Source organism: Dufourea novaeangliae, unplaced genomic scaffold (genome assembly GCF_001272555.1).
Source record: "Dufourea novaeangliae isolate 0120121106 unplaced genomic scaffold, ASM127255v1 scaffold418, whole genome shotgun sequence".
Lineage (NCBI taxonomy): Eukaryota > Metazoa > Arthropoda > Insecta > Hymenoptera > Halictidae > Dufourea > Dufourea novaeangliae.
Genome location: NW_015374285.1, coordinates 3530 through 24821, shown reverse-complemented (window position 1 = coordinate 24821; position 21292 = coordinate 3530). Strand labels below are relative to the sequence as shown.

The following is a 21292-nucleotide window of genomic DNA, read 5'->3' as shown; positions in this document are numbered from 1 at the left end:
ATTTTTAAAAAATATTCAACAACGAAGTAGCCATTTTTTTACAAAATATGATGAATTAATGTCACTTAACCATAGTATTAATTTTTATAATGACAATTGTAAAAGTGATACCTTTACTGTTTGGGTACAATAAAAGTAATTAGTAATAACATTTATTGTAATACAGTAAGAGATTGATATGAAACTGATAACGGTGAAGAAAATGAGGTATAACAACGTGAAAGTAAAATAACAAATAAATACGTATTTGCTTTAATGTTTTGTAAGTACGTGCAACGTTTTTGAAAACTATGAACGACATGATAACAAATATTTAACGCTGATTCATAAAGGAAATATTGACATAAAAATATAAATACACTCAACTCAAACAGAAGAAATAAAAATCATTTAAATGAAAAATAAAAGAATTGAACGCATATTAATCGAAATCATTCTATTTTACAGGTGGTATTACTAATAGCACTTCCTATGTGCGTAGCACAATTCAGAATACAAGGACCTAGTGACGGAAATCGAGCTGCAGAGAGTCTAACAGTGGAAGAGGGTGGAAAAGTTCAATACAGTGGACACAGTGGTAATGCAGTGCATGATATTGTTAATTCATAAAGAAATATCGTTACTCATTAATATTAGTTATCCACTCCGTTTGATACAAAGACGACGACTAATAGATATATGAAATTCTAATTACTTGAAAATAAGAAACTTCCACAATAATAATGTTCCTAATTTTGTATCTATAATAATCTGTATGTTCTTTGTAATTTTACACTAGATTACGGTTAATATAAAAATTCTTATTCTACTTATACAGAGTGTTTGACTACTGGTGTCAGAAACTTTAAGGGATAATTCTACGTGTCACATGAAATGAAAATCAAGAATGACGAAATTGTGTTTGACGCTTTGTTTTCAAGTTGTTAACAGTTAAAAATTGGAGTCAGAAACGCCTGAAATTAAGCAATCTGCGTACAAGTGGTAAGCGTAGAATACTACTGTGCCATCACGTACAGTGGCGCCGCTAAAAAAGATATATTTGTACCTCGTAGCCGAAAAAGTGATGTGTAACACCTGCATTCGATCTAAGACTATCGTCTTGCGACATTTCATAAAGAAGTACACCGGGATTTTTGCACGTCATTAAACCAGGTTACCCGTTCAAATCCACAAGGGAGACCACCCCAGCAGTAAATAAACTAACTTAAATTAAACTGAAACACAATATGTATGACAAATAAATGAAATTAACACTATACAAAAATTCGAGGGCTATTTAACGCCGACTAGATGTTTTCACGTTGACGACTGCCATCGAACTAAAGAAACGTGTATTCGAATCCAACGCAAAGAACAGAATAGTAATAAAAATGTGTAAACAGTAAATAGATGTAATACTATTTGTTCTTTGGTAGGGTCGTCAATGCTCACGAATGACCTGCAGGTGTTGAAATTTACCAAAGGAAGTGTACAAATCATATGTTTGGCTAAGAAATAAAGGTGTTTTTTTCGAGGAATGCTAGTGTACACGTGTGACTGCCGAGTACTACGCTTACCGTTTGTACGCATATTGCCTGGTTTTAGGCGTTTCTGACCCAAATTTTGTATTGTTAGTAACTTGAAAACAGAGCCTCCAACATAATTCTGTCATTCTTGATTTTTGTTTTATTATGACGCGTAAAGTTACCATTTAACGTTTCTGATTTCAATAGCCAAACATCCTGTATATGTATATTAATTAAATCCTTGCAACACTCTTAACACACAAGTTAAAATTATTACAAGTGTGATCCTAGATTCAACAAATATATTACAATTTCTTTTTTTTCGTCGGTTAACATATTAATTATAGACTCTACATTATACAAGGTTCCCACATATTACATTCCTACTATGTGTATATACGTTCGAAAAGTAATATTTTTATACGCTAAGAAATATTTCAGTAGTCATTTTGATACTTTACGATTTTGTATTGTAAGCAATAAGCGTTTCGAAAATTTATGATCTATTATTGATATATGATTATATCATATATTACTCATTTTTACCCATTTTGAACATAAGACATTTTAATTGAATCGGATTATTTTAATAGGAATAATACCAGCACTGATTCATTTTATTATGTACAATTTTTCACTTTCCAGTCCCATCGAGTGGAGGGTTCAGCATTCAGGGAGCCTCTGACGGTCATTCCAATGTTCAGGGTGCCAGCGACGGCCACTCCAATTACCAAGTTCAGTCTGCCTCTGCAGAGGGCGCAAACAGATATTTCCAGTCAGCGCCAGCTCCTCCTGCGTATAATATTCAACGTGCCACGGATGGGCACAGTCAGATTCAGGGCTCCTACGTTGGCTCTGGCGATGCGAAATCTCTTCAATATAATGATCCCAGTGGTAAATGATCGAATACATCTGTATTTTTAGTGTGAAGAACAAACAGCAAAGAAAGAGCCAAACAATATAAAATCTTACTGCCTGTTGCTGCATTTTTTCTAAATTGGCAATTTTTCAACCGGTAAATATAATTCTATGCTTTCAAAGAAAAATAAACCACTGTTCTGTTTCACCACTAGTCTGTGTATAAAATTAGTAAAGTACAGACACGGATAAACAAACACCTCACAGTATGTGAGTATAATGGTGATATGATCATAAATGGGAGATTCCTCGTGTAAAAATAAGTTCTACATACAGAATAAAATATTTTTAATTAATGGCTGATTGAAACACTCGAAAGATTTAAAAGAAGGAGGGTATCGAGGCTGGTCGTAAAATTATTGACTAACCAGCCATAGTTCGAATCTTATTTGCCCAATTCCTCTTGTTCCTAGGTTAGATATTGAAACCTAGTGTTTCATAACATAACAGATAAATGTCGAAAGTGACTATTCTAATCCAAAATATTGTTTTAAGAAATTTGACACTACTTTCTGGCCAACTCAATATTCTTTCATACTGTTGTCAATATAATAAATGAAAGATTTAAGGACCTGCAATGTACAGGGTGTTAATAAAAATGTGAGATACTTTCACAGGGGGAGAGGGATTCAACGTGTTCAACGAGTTATTGAAAATATAATCGAAAAACGCGTAAAATACGTGCTACTCAATTATGTTACTCGGACAGGCCATTACCCAGCTGAGAAATGGCCTCGACCGAAGGCCTATTTAGTTAAATTTACGGGTACATTTACCACTAAACGCTGCAAAAAAGCGGCATTTTTAGGATTTTCGTAAAAGAAAACTACAACACATAGCATAAACAATCAATTCGGGGTTGGTTAATACACATTTTAAATACGAACAAAATTTGTTTAAGCTATGAAAATGATTTGTGTCGTTAAAAAAAGCGGATATTTTGTTAACAGACCTATTTTTGGAACACTCGCGAAAGCAGGTACCAGTCAGTGAATTGTCATTATATTTCAATAAAGGTGCTTGATACGATAATTATCCTTATAAGTTTGAAGGAATTCTATGGTTTATAGATGAGTTTTTTTAATGTCACAGTGAATGCTGGATTGTGTAACTTATTAAAGAAAACAGCATAACAAAATTTGATTGACTTTTTACTCTTTTTACTCTTTGTGTTAATTTATTTTTATTCTTAATTTTCTTTTCCGAAAATTCCAAAAAAGCCTTTTTTAAAACGTTTACATGAGAGTGTACCCTTAATAGATGAAATAAAATGAAATGAATGAGACTAACTCCTGGAACAGTTGAAAAGCGCACCTTTCAAGTTGAACAATCCGTCGCGTCAGATGTATTTTACGCATATGCCGCTTGTATTTTCAAGAATTACTAACTTGGAAACGATGGTTCGAACGCAATTTCGTCATTCATAATTTTCGTCTTAGTTTGGTATGAAGTATATTGAAGAATCCATCTTCTGAAAGTTTTTTTTTAATTTTATCTCCACTTATAGTTACATTTTGCCCACTTGACATTAGAAATTATTTATATATTTTGTTACCCGCATACATACTCAATCCTTCTATTTAGATACTTTCTCAGACCATTAATTCCCACTCCTTTGTTCATGTTACTTTCATCATACACATATAAAAGTCTATGAGTAGTTTACATATTAAAGCTTAAATTCATAATTTGTTCATGGCATTGCATCGTTGAGCTTATACGTATAATTGTTATGTAACAAGATCTACTGGAGGTTTTCTTTTGAGTCTGCGGTTGATGGGTGTGTAACAGTCAGTTATCGTTGTATCGGTGTGGTTATCGATTCAACTTTCATATTTTCAGCTGTATTTCTATACTTTACTACTGAGAGTATTAATATTTAAGGATTTTCTAATATCTTTGTTAGTGTACCATGGAGCTGCTCTAATTAGCGTTATTATTTTCGTTTGTTCTATTTTGATTTTCTTCACCTTAGATTTTGATGCTGTAATCCAAAATGGTACTTCATATCTCCACAATGGTTTAACTTGCGAAAATGTGCCATCTTTTTAACACCCTGTCGTTCCATTGCAATTATCATGCTTGACATTTTGATATTGTTGGAAAGGTTTAAGAGTCAGTTGGAGATCGTACGATCGACAGCCACGACCAGGGTTGCAACCGGAACAACAATATGCGTACTCGGAAGTCACACCCAGTGCACCAAGAGCAGCGCCCCAGAGACAACGATCACGCGCCCGTCCGCAACAGCAACAGCAGCCGCAACCGCAACCGCAGCGGCAAGCACAAAGTCACGAACCCATTCTACCACCGGTACAACCATTCGAATCCGCATCGCCGGAGATCAAGCAACTTCTTCAGTTTCAAAAACAACTTCCTTACCTGAACATCATTCCCGAACCTTTTAGGTAATTTATACCTCGATATTTTTTATAATTAATGCACTGCCTTTCAGAACTATAAAACCACCCGAAAATCCTAGTTCTGACTGAACAGCCGTAAAACAAACAACAACGAATCTGTGATGTGCACTTTATAGTGCTTCTTTTTATAGTGAAATGATGCTTTTTAATCTGCAGTGATACACGATACAGTGATTCTTCGATGAATGCGACACGAGCAATTGCGTTATTCACACCACTGGGGGGGGGGGGTCCCTTCTGGAATCAATTAAAACAGAGTAAATAGAAGTTAACTAGAGGCTTGGCTTCGGGCACAAAACAAATGTATAAAGAGCAAAAAAACTTTCCGCCTTGACTTGAATGCTCCGAAGCGGACCCAAGTACGTCGCACTTATCGAGACATTACCGTATACAGTAAAGGACTCATGAGAGTTGGATAAGACGCTGGAAACTGTCAAGCGTATAATTTATTGCCCCCAAAAAAATAGATTTATTTTGAAGCGGACTCGAGTGTCAAACTCTCATGGAGCTTTAACTGTACTTGATTCAATTAAAGCTTAAGTGCAAAATACAGGAATTGAAAATTTCAAGAAGGTATATATATATTTATACTTACGACATTTATTGTATGTTTACAGTATGATTATTTTAAAATGAGTTTTGTGTTACTGATTATCATTATTTCTTTCTGCATTTCGTGGCTGACATATGTGAATCATGTGGATGTAATAGATTACTAGGTTGTTGCATTATAAATGTCGTTTTTTAGCGCATTTCATTTCAGCCATCTTAAACTTGTTAATTGTAGGATCAATATGCTTATAACTTGTTGTTGACAGTGTGTAGATTCAGATGGACCTCAGTTGGATTAAAGATCTCCTTTTCGTTCGTTTGTTCTAGACAATTCATTTCAGTGTGACAGAATAAAAATCCACTTCTTTGTTGTTTTTATGGACAACATGAAATACGTTATAGTACATATAGTTCTAGTCAATAATGACAAGGTCAATCTGATAATGCAACAGACCATTACTAACAATTCAAGTTTTTCGTACAAAACATTTGCGTGAACTTTCATTAAAAATTCCTACAACGTTTTCATAATAATGGTGCGATCAGGCTCTTAATGATATAATAGATAAACTGACCCTTTATATCCTAGTACGAACAACACATATAATCGATATAGTCAAGATATTATTATTAAAATGTTGATTCGAAATTTATTAAAAAAAAATAAATAAAAAGCGAACTGCGTATGAAGGCAAAAGTTATTAGAAAACAAAGTAAAAAGTGTGTATTATAATAGAGAATGTTATGACCCACAGAGTTAATAAATGCAAATCATTCATCTCAATATGTTACAAACCAGTTTTAACTAAGATTTTAATTATCTTTAATTTTTTGGGTTGAGCTACGAAACTACTGTAAGAAAAATTCTGACATCCGTAGATACGAGAATATAATAGGGGCACAGGGAAATCTGCCACAGCCTCAACAACAACAGTATGAAGATCAACAACAACAGTACGTTCCAGAACCACGACGTCCTCCTTCTCGTGGAAAAGCGCGTATTCCATCTAGGCAAAGACGACAGGCGCCTCAACACCAACCAGCCGAGCAACAACGCCATTACTCCACCAACTTGCCTCCTGACATTATCCAAATATTGAAATTCCAGCAGCAAACTCCATATATTAATGGAATTCCCGAACAGTTCAGGTAAATTTCATATTTTTTTGTTAATTTTCGAATAAGTTATCATTACCTGTAGTCACGAGAGTGAATTTCGGAATCGATTTTTTAAGGAAACTTATACGGATTGAATAACACTTGACTGTACATTATAATCTTTAATAATACCGAACATTCACTTTAACTGGATAAATATTGTTTGAATGAATACTAAAGATTACCTTTGGTCTACGATTTGTTGATATTGTGGTTGAGGTACCACAATATTATTACATAAGTATATTATACATCTTACAAGTTTCATTGTTACCCGACGAATTTCAAGTTTTTTCAAACCTTACATGTCATAATGCAATAAAATTAAATTTATTTTTCTTATATAGGTACACATATAATTATAACTAAATTATTTGGAATTTAATAAAAGCCATGGAGAATGATTGACATGAATATTCGAATTATAAGGTTCTACATGATGATTGTTTAACTTAATTATCTATCATTTGAGTATACATACTATGAATGACCTAATTATATGAATTATGTTGTCTCCCAACGGGTTCGGATAAATTCTGTGAAAAGAATTGTTACCATTAAGTAAGAACACAGCGAGCATTCGACGTCGACTGACATTAGTCACCCATAACGGCAAAAAGGTTTATCCATTTCAAATATTTATACATGCTACTTAAGAAGTATCTATCAATACACTTAGAGGTGTTGTCAGTCTACAATAACCTGTTGTAAATTATTCTATCGTTCAAATGTTTTCGTTATTGACAGTCCGTATAATCACCAGCCGAAAGTACAGTCGCTTCAGAAACTAAGAACTAGATCACAATCTGAAAACTCGGAAGTAAGACCTAGAAACAAGAATGTAACAAGAACGTTTTGTCCCACAGCAATACGACATTGTTTCTGAATCCAAAAAATTAACGAGACCGTTAACCCTAGAAATAAAATCTTAATATTTAAAATACTGTTTAATATTTTTGAACTATTTTTCTTTAATTCTTTTTTAAACACCTTAAGAAATAAAATCTGAACAGTGTGATTTCTGTTAAAAAAATAAAAGAAAGGTAAAGAAAAGCTGAATGTTCTGTGGCGGCAGTACCTATATTCGCCGTCAGAGGTCTACCGAGTTCACACCTTTCCCGCAACTACCTGAAGCCTTCCTCGTTCGTATATACATCGTATACGTCCTTAACCGACCATCGTATATCCCCGTGTCTAAGGCAAGGTCTGCTAGGTGACCTTACTGACGAGTCCACTAGAAGGCGCAGGACGCAACGGCTCCCTCTGTTTTCCTTCTCACATTTTCCAGTCTACAGATTGCCGCCAAAATTCTAATGTTTATTTTCACGTCTGTAGACAAGACTCAAATTTTGCGGGGTCGCCGGTAATCGCAGGGTGGCGTTCTAGGGTTAATTTATTTTCTGAAGAGACTGTACAAGATAGAGTTTCGTAAAATCCTGATGAAAATGAAATAACGGTAACAATTCGATTTTCCAAAATGAAGGTTCAACACGGATGCAGCCGTGAGGGAGCAGTTAGACGCTGTTCGTGCTCACTACCAAAAGTTAGCGACCTCGCCGGAATCCCAGGCGCCCAGACCCAGACACAGAAGGCAAGCGCAACATCCTCAGCAACAATATCAACCGCAACAACCACCGCCTGAACCCAGATTGCAATATTCGACCAATGTTCCAGGTTACATACAAGATCTGTTGAAGTATCAGTCTCAGCTCCCTTACACCATCTTGCCAAATTTGATTGGTACTCAGCGGCCTGAGAAACCGTACGTGCCTCAGCCTGTTCAGGCACCAGCGCCTGCGCCTCAAACTCAGTACCAAGTACAACCAAACGCGTACCAACAGCCAGCAAACGCGTATCAACAGCAAGGAAACGCGTACCAGCAACAAGCAAATGCGTACCAACAAGAAGCAAACGCGCAACAACAACAAGCAAACGCGTATCAACCGCAAGCAAACGCGTATCAACAACAAGCAAACGCGTACCAACCACAAGGGAAATCGTATCAAGGTCAAACAGAAGCGTACCAAGATCAAGAAAGATACAACCAGGTGTACCAGAGCGAAATACGGTACCCACAAACTCAAGGTCTGCCTGGCTACCAACAATCTCGAAACGGAATTCGTCCAGTCACTGAGAATCAATACTAAAGGCAATGGTTAATGTATCGATTATTCATTATGTTTTTCTAATTGGAAGTTGCAATGTCGTTAGCGACAAATTGGTTTGCAAAGACGGTGTAGCTTATGGAGAAAAATATTGTTGCAAAATGAATACACAGTTTTGATGAGGGTAAGGATTGTTGTTCCAATGATATATCGTATTGGAAGGAAATTATTTATGAATTTACTTCGTTGGAGGTAAATTTAATGCTTTATTAAATAACTGTGTAGAAATAAAGTACTTCGTCTTGTTAATTTATGTGTTAGTTCTCTAATTGCAGTTTTCTTCTGTAAGTTTTTAGTTTGAACGTTGTCGAATTTTAAGTACAGGGGAAGATGTGATTTTTATATTGCGACAATATTTTTATTATTGTGTGGTACGTTTCGGGTGACACAGAATCGTGAGAAAATTAACGCATTCGTTGTGAATAATTTTTATTTATTCACAATTGTTGTGAATAAACTTAATTGCTTTTTTATTCACGGATCGTCATCAAATATTTTAACTTAATATTTTGGATGAATGCAATTTTCGTCTAAAACCCATTGGTATTTACCTTGAGAAAGGACATTATTAGAAAAGTCAGCATTAGCAGTGTTCAAGTTATAAGACAGATTAAGAAAATTAAGAAGAACAGTAAGAGATAGGAATGTTTGCAAAAGAGAATAATTCCTTATCTATTTTTATGGAACGTTCGATTTTTTTTTATTAGTATCCGATATTTACTTTACCAAGTGATACACTTGTTTTTTGTTACGTAGCTGTGGTAACTGGAGGTGAAAAGACCATTTTTCTAATATTAGTTTGTGATTTTAGTAAAGGAACAAAACATTTCGGTAATTCTGAAATGTTAGGCGGTTTAGAGAATGTTAACTTTAATATCCAACGTTAGATCAGATATAAATAAGAATTTTCTTTTATAAATTTTATATCAGCCTTGCGGTAACTTTTACTTAACTCTTTATGTTATGACATTATAATTGGTAATATTTGTATATTCTTAATAGTAGTTTTGTAATTTTTTAACATTGCTTTCTTGTGAAATCGTGTATTTGATGACAAAATGATTATTGCATTTGTATACTTGAAATTTGGATAACGTTTCATTATTAAATATTGTGTAAATGGAACGCTTTAAAAGAAAACTATGTTTTGTTTGATATGTGGATCAGTACGTGGAAAGTTTCATTTATATCTCAATTGCTCCAAACGTTGTATCTATTTCAAAAAAGCTTCAGTTTTGAGTTTATTCCATTCGATTTTTGCATAATTTATTAATATGAAAATTGAATGCATTAAAACCTTTTTAGAAATTTTCATGTTCATAATTGTCAAAGTTTACCGAAACACTCGAGTGGAGTTAATAAAATAAAGAAAGTAAGTTACTAGGATGAAAATTATTTTGCGTTCTAAGATTATCAATGTGTCAAGGCGAAGTAAATGTCTTTGGCAATATGTATAACTTTTCTGAATGAATCATCGGAAAGAAAAATAGAAAAATATCAAGTTTCCTGTCGTAATTTTGTAAGTTGAATTATAGGTAAATGTAAGAATCAATATTTTGTAACTGTTTACCAATAAAAATAATGTCGGTGATACGTAAAATACCTTTATTATAATCGAATGTGACGAAGTTGAAAGATTAATTATAATGAAACAATAAACACGTTTAACGCGATGATCCACTTTCCCTCTAATAAGCTTTTCTCCTGCGTAACGACGAGTTAATCGTCGTAACGGTTTAATAGTTCAGAAAGTTGCTTTAATCGTTCTAACGGTTGGACTATTGAGAAGAGCGTATAGAAAATTACAGTTCGGCCAACATTGTAGTCGGTGAATACATTAATTAACGGATGAAATCGATGATTTCATGCAATATTAAATTTTCATGCGATGTAACATTAAGGACAACTGTGAATGGCTCGTATTTACGGGTACGATATTGCATACGCCGAGTGAATTGAAGCTTTTTATAGAATATAAAGTGGCCCGACTAAAACGGCCAAGTATTAATACGATCCAGTTAGGAATACGGAAGTGACCGGTGCATATGTTTCCCGCAACGATTGACTGTACCGTTACGTGACCAGAAATACGTGTTTTGTCCGTGTATAGGAATTCAGCCGTGATTTATATTTGTGTCGATATCAATCGTCGATCTATTAAACTAGATTTTCCTTATCAGGTCTGTGTTTAAACTTCCTTTCCTTTGCACCTGTTTCAGTTTTCTACTGCGATCTCTACTGAAGCACTTAGTAACGCCAAATAGGAATTAAGAAATTTTACAAAATTTTGTAAACTTGTACTAGGAAAAATGTTCGTAGAAAGAAAAATAAACACCTAATTTTATTTTATATTATCATTACATATTTAGATTGTTTAGTACTAGTTGCTTAAATAGATAAATAATATTACGTTTTTAAGAAATTTTCAATACTTTTATTATTGTGTTTGTTTAGAACACTAATATTCAAAGGTAAATTCTTGGAGGAGTTTTTAAATATTAATTGTAGAATAAAAATTACATACTTGATTTAGAAATTAAAAATAATATGTAACTTACATTGCACCACCATGTATCGTAATATTTAAATTAAAATTTTACGTGCAATTTAGTTCAATATCTAATATTGATTTATTTTCGATTTTTACTAATTACCGTAATAACTAATATATAATTCATTATTAGAGATATTAATCTACCATACATTCTTATGAATATTTTATCCACATGACAATTTTCTTACCTCCAATATAGTTTCAATGAGTCGTTCCTGAAGACCTTAGAATCATACAATTTTTATTTACATCGCAATGACTAGAACTGAAAGTTAAAAAGAGGTTTTATTAAATGATTGAAATAAAATGCAAAATAATATTACATATTGCATGATACCCACATTTCTTGGTTACTTTTGCAATCAATGAATATTATTGAACTACATAATATGTTACAATTGCTAGACGTTACATAATAACTGTATGAGCAGTCAATGAATTCTACTATAAATGAGGCGGCTTACGAAATCAGTTTCAGCAAAGGAACAGTCATTAAAATTCTGACCATTCAGTGAGTTGGAAATCTACTACAATTCTAAAGAATCTATTATGTGAAAAATTACTATAACTCTCATAATTATCAGTTCGTTATCGTTATTCAGGTTCATTTCACTATACGAGTACAGCTTTCATGGGGAAAAGTTAATCGAGCGACTTTCATGTAAGTGTAAATCAACTTCTGATATAATCCATATTCAGGAAAAGCCGTTCTCCTTTTTACACACCGTAACAACGATTTCGTTGGGAAAGTTCGTTCAACAGACGTAGATTTATTGCACCAAGACACTATCAGAGTTCAATATGCACGTTAATGTAGTTCTTCCTTAAAGAAAAAAAATTTAACCACCACAGCTTGCGGTAATCAGGTAAAATTGCGTGTTTGTCAGATTATTATTTGACCATCGATCATGTAAAATTGCGTATATTTTCCATATAGTTTAATATACCCAGTTAATAATTATATGATGTAATAAAGTTTAATATACCATAATTATATGGTGTAATGAATTCAGTTAAATTTCATAATAAAAATATTGAGGATATATTATAATTTTTGCAAATTTCTAAAAAATGGTGTTCAGATTCAAATGTAACATTTTTTATTAATAATTAAGCAAGTTTCAAAAATGGCGCGAAGTATGTTCGTTCTCTCATTCTTTTCTAGGATTTTTGTTTTTACATTTTGTTTTTGCTTATGTCTTTCTTAATGTAAACATATTTATATAGATGTCAAATCAAATAATTTTTTATATACTAATTTACAAGAGTATGAGATACACGGAAATATATTTCTTTTTTAAGTAACTTTGCACAGTTAAAATTAAAAATAAAAATGTTATTAAATTTGACAGTGGTTTTTAAGTCATTGGATTTACTGTAACCGTAAATGTTATAAACGCGTAAATATCTGTAATGTAATTATTATATAATATATTTGTATGAATATTAGCAATGTATTTTGTTTTTAATGATAATTTAAAAAAATATAGAAATGAGTGATATGTTCTCATATTCTAATAAACTAGATGAAACCTTCTGTAAATGAAACTTGCATTATCGAAAGAATCTTAAACTAGTATAGTTGCATATCTATAGTCAGACAAGTACCTACTTTCAAAAAACAGTAATGTTATGGAAATGATTTCGTAATATACTGCGTGAAGCAATATAAAACGCGAAAACTACGAACCCATAATCATTTCTTGCAAGTGACGTGTCAAGATCAGCGCGTAAAAAATTAAATGTCTTTTACACGTCATTTGCTACGACTTTCTCGTGCATATATGTATAGATTTTCATAGGTACCTACATTCGTAGTGGACACTGAAATTTAATGATAAATTATTCGTAACACTGCGAAATGCAAAGAATATTAAGTGTAACTTATAATACAAAATATTTGTAATTTCATTCAGAATTATATATTAATATTTCTTGCAATAAATTATAAAATTAATCATAGTCATAATAAGAATGTTATTTATTTATGTACATCTTCATTAAGAAAATTTCATATTTTTATAGTATTATTCAATTAACAATTTTTTGGAGATGTTATTTTCTTCTTAATAACCTTCATATACGAATACAATTTTAATAATTGCACGAACTAATTGAAATTAAATTTAGAAAACAGTTTTAATCCTAATTTCAATGTTCAATGATTCTGTGTATTTCTAAAAACTAATTTTTATCAGATTTTGAAATGGAGTTTTCTAAAGTTGATCTTGTAGTTTGGCTTAAAATTTTCAAGTGCAAATGTAAATACGGTTTTAACTAACTTTCATCACAAATCTTCATCGATTTTATTTTGTTATTATACAATGAGTAATAAGATATGTACACGTTTAAATTGATGTTGTGTTCTTTTTGTCGACGAGGGATTCATCAGAACAATGGTAAGAAGTTATGAAATATCAGAGGAATTAATTCAAATAACGCTGTAGAAATTATTTAATAATAACCCTTCCCATGATTATGTCGAATATACTTGTCATGAAAAGATGGCATTTGCATTTGCTATTTAAAATAAAATTTATATAAAACGAAAAACATATTCGTAATTTTAATACATTTTAGAATATTTTACGACAAAGAAAGGGAAACATGTAATGAAAAAAATAAATATGCAGCAGTATATGTACGAGGGCTGTTTGATAAGGCAGACTTTTTTTCGACAATATATAGATGGCACTCAAGTCGCAAGAGTACTTTTATTCTTTTATTAGAATTTCTTTCAATTTTACAGCAAATGTGTTTACTCTGCTTTTGTCGAGTATACTCGTCATACTTTTAAAATAATTAAGCACACAATTGCACATTTGAAAATGGAATAAAACACTTGAAAGGTTAATAAAGATTTTCTTCGATAAAACTGCCATTACCTTCGAAGATAGCCATACCTCGAACTACACCTGCTACTATTTAATGCCTCTTAAAAAGCACAGAAACTACTCTAACGTAACATGCAAATGGTGACCACTTTTAACAATATTCCTTGATTAAGATGTGATTAAATTAGTACACTGTAACGAGTCAGTAAACCCGTAATTTCCTATGCAACAATCCCATGTATCGTCGCTAATAACCATGTATATGTATACAGTTGTCACGGTGATCAAACTCTTAAGGGGTCACATGTGGTCCTGAGGAAGAAAAAAGCGATTTTTTGAGAGTTTTTCAGAGAAAAGAGTGTGCATTTATTTTTACGAAACCTTTTGCATTTAATGAAGGCACACTGACATCCAAATGTCGGAAAACTTTAGTTAATCTATTGGTTCGTCTAGTCTTTAATTTATATGTAGAAAAAAATTGTTTGCGATGAAATGGCGGAGGTGGAAAATTAAGTAACCAATTTTTATTTAAAAAAGACGGCCATTTATCGACCACAAAATAAAAACTAAGCTTTGATAAATGAAATCCTTTAAATGGAGACTAGATTTTTATATCTAAAATGAGCCTTCAAAATTTGGAACGTGTCCGTTTAGGAGTTTTTGATTAATCGTAGTTACCGGGTTTGAAAATGTCGTTTTGAGAAAAACGCATTTAATGATTCAAAATTCAATTTACCTGTAAACCAAATATTTTTTTTAATTTACACTGGGTTATCTATTCCAAGCCCATATAATAGACGTTCTGCTGCATTGGCCGCCACCAAAAAGTTAATTTGATGCTGTCGAGTTTTTAAAAACTTCTAACCGCAGAAAACTTAAGAAAAAAATCTAACATTATTTTCTCTTATTCATGCTTTGGAATGTCAGTGTATCGGCTGAAAATGTTAGGAGGGCGAAAAACTTCCCCGACCCAAGTGACCTGAAACCTGTTCAAAAGTAATTGGTTCCTTAAACCAACCGTGATATCAAAGCGAATTGTCGTGGTCCCGGGTTTTCCAGTGCAACTAGCTGGATCACTTCCTGGGTAACAGCGACTGAAATGTTGCATTCCGTGCATACGGGGCGCGTGTGTTACGTGACGAACGAGCCGGGGACCTGTACGATAGTAAGGAAAAAAAAAGGATCAGTCGAAACCGACCAACCGTGAAAGTTAGTGGTTCGCCGGACCATTTACCCTGGAAACGCGCGTCCATATAGAAGCGCGTCGCGACGCGGCCGCCAGTTTCGTCCAGCTACCATCTCGAAATCACCTACACCTTCACTATGAAGTTTCTCGTGAGTACAAGCCGATTTTCTATCTTTTAGCCTTTATTTCGAATTATTTCGTTGCTTTTACTATTCTAACCGTTCATTTGCCAATGTATAAGACTCCATCAAATTTATATTCAAAATCCACAAAATTTACATTTCAAATTCACAAATGTATCTCTTAAATTTATTTAATTCTTTATTATATTGAAAGTTATGTTAAATATAAAAAGTTGAGTACCAATCAGGTGATTTGGTACTAAAATTTTGAAAAATTAAGAAATAGAGTTAGTCACTTTGTTCACCTGTGAACGGATCATTTTTTTGTCAATTACAATTGCAGTTCTGAGTGGTATTAACTAGTTTTTATCTTACATATATTGATGTATATTGATTGGCAAATACTTTTGGCAAATTACCATAGCAAATACTCTTTTTATCGTGTGTTAGAGAATGTGTGAATATTTCTTGAGGTCATTTCTTGTACATTCTGTGATTGTCACGGTGTTATGTTCCTCAGTAAATTTTAATCTTAATTGAGATTGAGTGATATTGTGAAAAATAGATCTGTGTGATTGGACTTTGACCATTTGCGTGTGACAGTGAACAAGATATTGACAAATAGGTTCACCTTACCTGGACCTAAGTTAAATTTACTTTACAGTCACTCATTCAGTCAGGGAAGTTATTTAGTGGTATTAATAATTACTAAATAATATTATTGTATATCCTGTATACTACTTAATATTAATAATAAAGAAAATACATGACATTTTAATTCTTGACTACTTTATACATCTGTATTAATATACAGGGTGTTAATAAAAATGTGGGAGATTTTCACAGGGTCGATTCTACCTGCAAAACTAAGACAAAAATCAAGATTGAGGGAATTCCGTTCGACACTTTGTTTCCGAGATATTAATTGTTGAAAATACGGGCGAATTGTCTGTAAAATACGGCTGACACGGCGGGTTATTATACTTGAGAGGCACGCTCTTCAATTATTTCACGTGTTGGTGTAATTCATTTAATTGTATTTCATTCTAAATTTAACCAGGCCATCGTATCGGTTGATATCGTGTATTAGCTGAGAATCGACTATTATAGATAGTATAATCAATTGCGCCAGGTGTATGTATTTCACGGGTATTTTGCCTGTATTTTTAACAATTAATATTTTGAAAACAACGTCTCAAACGCAATTTCGTCATTCTTGATTTTTCATAGTTTTGCATGTAGAATCTGCCTTGTTAAAGTGTCCCACATTTTTATTAACACCCTGTATTTTTGGAGTAATATATAATTTCCGTCTCTTGACATATTAACAATCAGTTATGGTTTTTATCTGCTTTTTAAAATAGGATTTACTAAACATAAAGAATTTTTAATTATTGGCAAGGCGTTTTATTCACTTATACCTAACCTCGTTGTAGGTTAACTATACCTGCAGGCATAAACAGATATTAGACTTCATAGGTACCTACTTACTTACTTATTTACATACGACAGTACATATATCTAGACCCCAGAGCCAAACTGTATTAAGTCCATTTTTTTGAAAAATGACATTTTACATGTTTTCTGTATCAAATTCTTCACTCCTTCCAAAGGTAAAAATGATTTCGTTCCAAGTCGTTTAGTTTTTAATATAGTATTATGTTCATATTTTGTTCCGAGCCAAACAATGTAAAGTCCATCACATAGGGCACGTTCACCAATTCTACATATCCAGACTTTTCTTAAGTCCATTCAATCGTTCGAAGGTAGCGTTTTGTTTCTCCTTGAATTCTTACCCAAGCTTTCCAAAACGACAAGGTTTTTATAACTTTCATTTGCTCTTCTCTAAAGTTTGTAAGTGTTGTAGACTCTGGGATCGAGATATTTTATATTCCTCTACAACAAATTGGCTGTAGAAACAACTAAAATTACTCTACGATACTTATGCTGAAGACATTTTACTTAAATAACTGCATGAAAATTTATTTAAAACATTCAGAAGTGGTAAATCCTAACATTAATGGCAGTAATGACCGGTTGTCTATAAGAAATCATACTATGAGCTGGTAAGACAGTTGAAAGTTAAGCACTTAGCAATAATTTGTTCCCTACCAAAATTTATAACAACACATTTCTTCGAAATACACTATGACATATATGTATATTTAATTATCAGCACTTAAGTGGCTAAAATGATCTTGTTGTATACCATATTAGTGAAGAAATCTGATCGAAGAAATCCCATAAGAAATTGTATAGTTTCATGACTATTAAGAACTTCAGGGTACTTTTCATGATTTCCTGTAATAAGAGATTCGTGTTTGGTGTCGGTCAATGCGACACAAAACAATTGGAATTGAAAAAAAGAAGTAATTGTAATAATGTTACCTTATTAACGTAGTAGATCAAATAAAAGGTTTAATTACTTGTAGCCAGTAAATGGTCTAATTCATTTTTAAACAGAAAAATTCTAGTTACACGTACCTATGTCAGTTTCTTAAGGCTATTAAAGTTTCCTAAATTATCAAATTTGTAATCAAACGTTTGAAAACGTATGTGTTCCTTCCGATTTCTTTTAAACGTCTGATTACAAATTTAACAATTTAGGAAAGGTTTTAACTATTTCTACTACTAGGACTTACAAACACTGCAGACAATAAAACAGATTATTTTTATATATTATATCTATTTTAGTATCAGATTAATACAATAAACTATCAAATTAAATTATTCCCTCGCTTGTACAAATAAATTGTCACCTACTATATGTATTTCACGTGAACGGTACTATATTAACGGATAAAAAAACAAGCTTCCGCTGTCTCTTCTTCTACATAAATCTTGCAAAAATACGTGCAATACTAAAAAAGACCAAACAGTACCAATAACTGACTTTCTAGTTAAGAGGAAATGCATGGCGTCATACTGACCTTAATCGGTGGAAATCGTTCTGACCGACATTATTTCACATAAAATTTCTGTCTTCGATCGTCAATCTTAAACCTCATTGGTATTTGAAAGGTGTGTACCTATCGGATGCTTTCATCTTCTCGCTTCATGAGAACCAGGCGTGATGTCGTAGCTTTATCCATACGTGTGTATGCAATACGCAGTAGTGTGCATCGTGAGAAATCGGCAAAGTGCATTACCTAGCTTTCTCAATCGAGATCGATTCTTTTTACTGCCACCTGGAAATATGAGGCACACGCGAACATTTGTTCATATCTTATAAAACTCTGTATTGGTAGAAATGATAGTCCCGAGATAAAACGAAATAGAAACAAAGTGGGCCAAGTTAGAGAGTGAACTTTTATGATCTCGCGTTATTAATTTTTCTGTTTGTCAATATTCATTCCATGACGGGAAATAGAAACTTCGAGAGAGTTCACACTACACACATTTTCTTATATAGGGTAGTGGAGTTTAATCTCTTAAACATTTTATAGTCAAATAATAAATATCTACTGCTTTTATGGAGTACAATTATGTAGTAGACTGCGTAATAATTATAAGAATAATAGTTTCAATTCTTGGCTGCGGAAAAATACTTTGAAAAGAATTTACAGTGATAGGTACATGTGGATACTACATTTTTTTTATAACATTATGGTTTTTATTACAAATACTAGAATCTTCTTATGAATACGTGAACTTATGAAATATTACTGAATGGTAATCACCAGACCTTTTAATCAATCTGATTAACAATTTTACTATTTCGTTACTAGATTAGTTAATGATTTTAACTAATATTTGAAATTATGAATGAATTCCAGGTTTCAATATTATCTGTGGTGCTAATTGGTGCCACTACAGGTGTATTTGGTGACCTCTTGGGACAAGAACTCCAAAGCATTGGTAAAACATATTTCGTCACAGTATTCCTAAATTTAAGTATAATACTTCTAAATATTTCTTGAAGTTAAAATTATCCTGTCAAATTTATTATAATCTGTGTTTAACATTAATTAATGAATAACATGCAGCTCTTCTTTAATTAAATTCTATATTACTTTCAATACGCATATTAAAAATATTGTTAGTTACTGTCGTTTGTTTACATAAAATTTAGATTATAAAGGAATGAACAGGATACAGTTGAGAGAGATAAAATAATTAGTTAATACACCGAGAATATTTCTGTATAATCACATTTTTCTGAGTATCTTACATTGATATTGCAAATAAACTCATGTAAATTGAAAACTTCTCTAAATTATTGTTGAGCCTGTTATTTTCGTATGTTACATACATATCTGCATGTTCTAAACAAACTAGGGGTGTTTATGCAGATTCACAGTTGTAAAACAGTCGTGAAAGTTGGACAAAATTGTATGCCATGCAGTAACGGGTTTAATATATTTAATAATATATACACAGCATTAAACTTTATTAAAATGCCTCTATTTGTAACGTTTTATATTTCAGAAAATCCTCTAAATGCATAGACATTTGTAGTTTAGTTATAATTGTATAAAATCCACAGCCTATTAATCAATCTTAGTATTTATTAATTTTTTAAGTAACTAGTGTTAAAAAAATCTTTGGTTCACGCCACATGTCAATCAACAATCAACGAGTTCATTTTAACGCTTTGATTGTCAAACGAGCATCCATAAGACTTCCAGTGTGCTAAAATCTTTTTCAAAAACAAGATTAAACTTTTTTACAAATTCCGATCTGCCATAGTCACTATTCTTTAAACTTTCATGAATCTCGTGGACCCATACTGGGTTCCACAAAAACAGATACTTGTTCTGAGCAGCTTGTCCCTATGATCTTCCTTAAAGTGGCGGGATCTTCACGAGCTCTGCTAGGGGTACGTTGTAGGGGATGTGTACAGTGGTGACAGAGCCAATGAATTCATGACAACCAGCGTCCACTGCGGAGAAACTACGAAAACTGATCGACAATTAAGTACCTTCTCTCGTGGAATGGAGTATAAGTTAAATGTGTTTCACGTCTCGTTTCGTTACAGACTAATTTTCACCACCAGACGTAAGAATAGTATCATCTATTTGCGTGTAACATGGCAGTCGAAAGTGTTATATCATCAATTAAGCAGTTACAAATTTTTTAATTAGCCCCTTTAAATTTCAGACCATGTTCGTGCGAAAAGGCAACTTCAAAACTACGCTCAAAATTACGCTCAACTGAACCACGGACCGTCTAATATACAGCAACTGTTGCACGCTCAAAATTCACGTGCTCCTCTGGTGAATATTCCACCACAACCAATTCCGAAGCTAGGACCGTCCCAGCCCATCAGGCCCCAGACCATACCTCAGTCGCAGGTCTCTCAGTACCAACCGCAAGTTACTGTCGGGAATGCACCCCAGCAGCCGATTTACAAAAAGCCAATCCTCCCTCAGCAACCGCAATACCGTCCCCACCCTGCTAATTACGCTCAGCGGCCAGCACAACCGAACTACAATGTGCCGCAGCAGCCGCAATACTCTTCTAAGTTGCCGCCTCATATTCAACAATTGTTGCAGTTCCAAAGAAGCTTGGGCGAAGGCACCCCTAACAGAGTGTAGCCGAGAAATTATCATGGTGTGACGTTTTGATGAGAAAGAATTTGATAAAATTTTCGAAAGCATATTGGGATTGAAGCTTTACTGGTAATAATAAGGAGTTGGAGCTTTGTTCGTAATAAGAAGAAATTCAAGCTTTATTGATTAAAGTAAAATTGGTCTAGTTTTAGTACATATTTGAATCTATGTGCACCAATTCCAGCGTGTTGGAATAGTTTGTTGATACAAAAAAATATTATTTAATTATTAAAGTCGATGCATGATGTTCTTGAAACGAAATTCCTTACCTCGCTGTAATTGGTGATTTAATCGAGCTATGTTTGCAGATGTTCGTTAGAAAA

General features: G+C 33.0%; 2 protein-coding genes across 2 annotated transcripts; both read left to right on the top strand.

Moving 5' to 3' along the window:
* The first annotated feature begins 202 nt into the window (after nt 1–202).
* On the top strand, nt 203–8840 carry LOC107192761 (mediator of RNA polymerase II transcription subunit 15-like). The gene is given in 7 exon segments (XM_015582093.1): nt 203–223; nt 448–577; nt 2151–2399; nt 4531–4831; nt 6278–6547; nt 8040–8705; nt 8753–8840. Coding segments are annotated over 7 exon segments (1725 nt in total).
* Nucleotides 8841–19178: 10338 nt separating this feature from the next.
* On the top strand, nt 19179–20954 carry LOC107192760 (RNA polymerase II degradation factor 1-like). Its single transcript, XM_015582092.1, has 2 exons — nt 19179–19275; nt 20518–20954. Exons 1-2 carry the CDS (start codon nt 19179–19181, stop codon nt 20952–20954), a joined length of 534 nt encoding a protein of 177 aa, XP_015437578.1.
* Nucleotides 20955–21292: the final 338 nt, after the last annotated feature.

Excerpts from the sequence above, each read along its gene's own strand:
- LOC107192760 (XM_015582092.1), top strand. The coding sequence starts at position 19,179 with ATGAATGAATTCCAGGTTTCAATATTATCTGTGGTGCTAATTGGTGCC. Across the intron at positions 19,276-20,517 it reads ACAAGAACTCCAAAGCATTG|ACCATGTTCGTGCGAAAAGG; the intron begins GTAAAACATATT and ends TTTAAATTTCAG.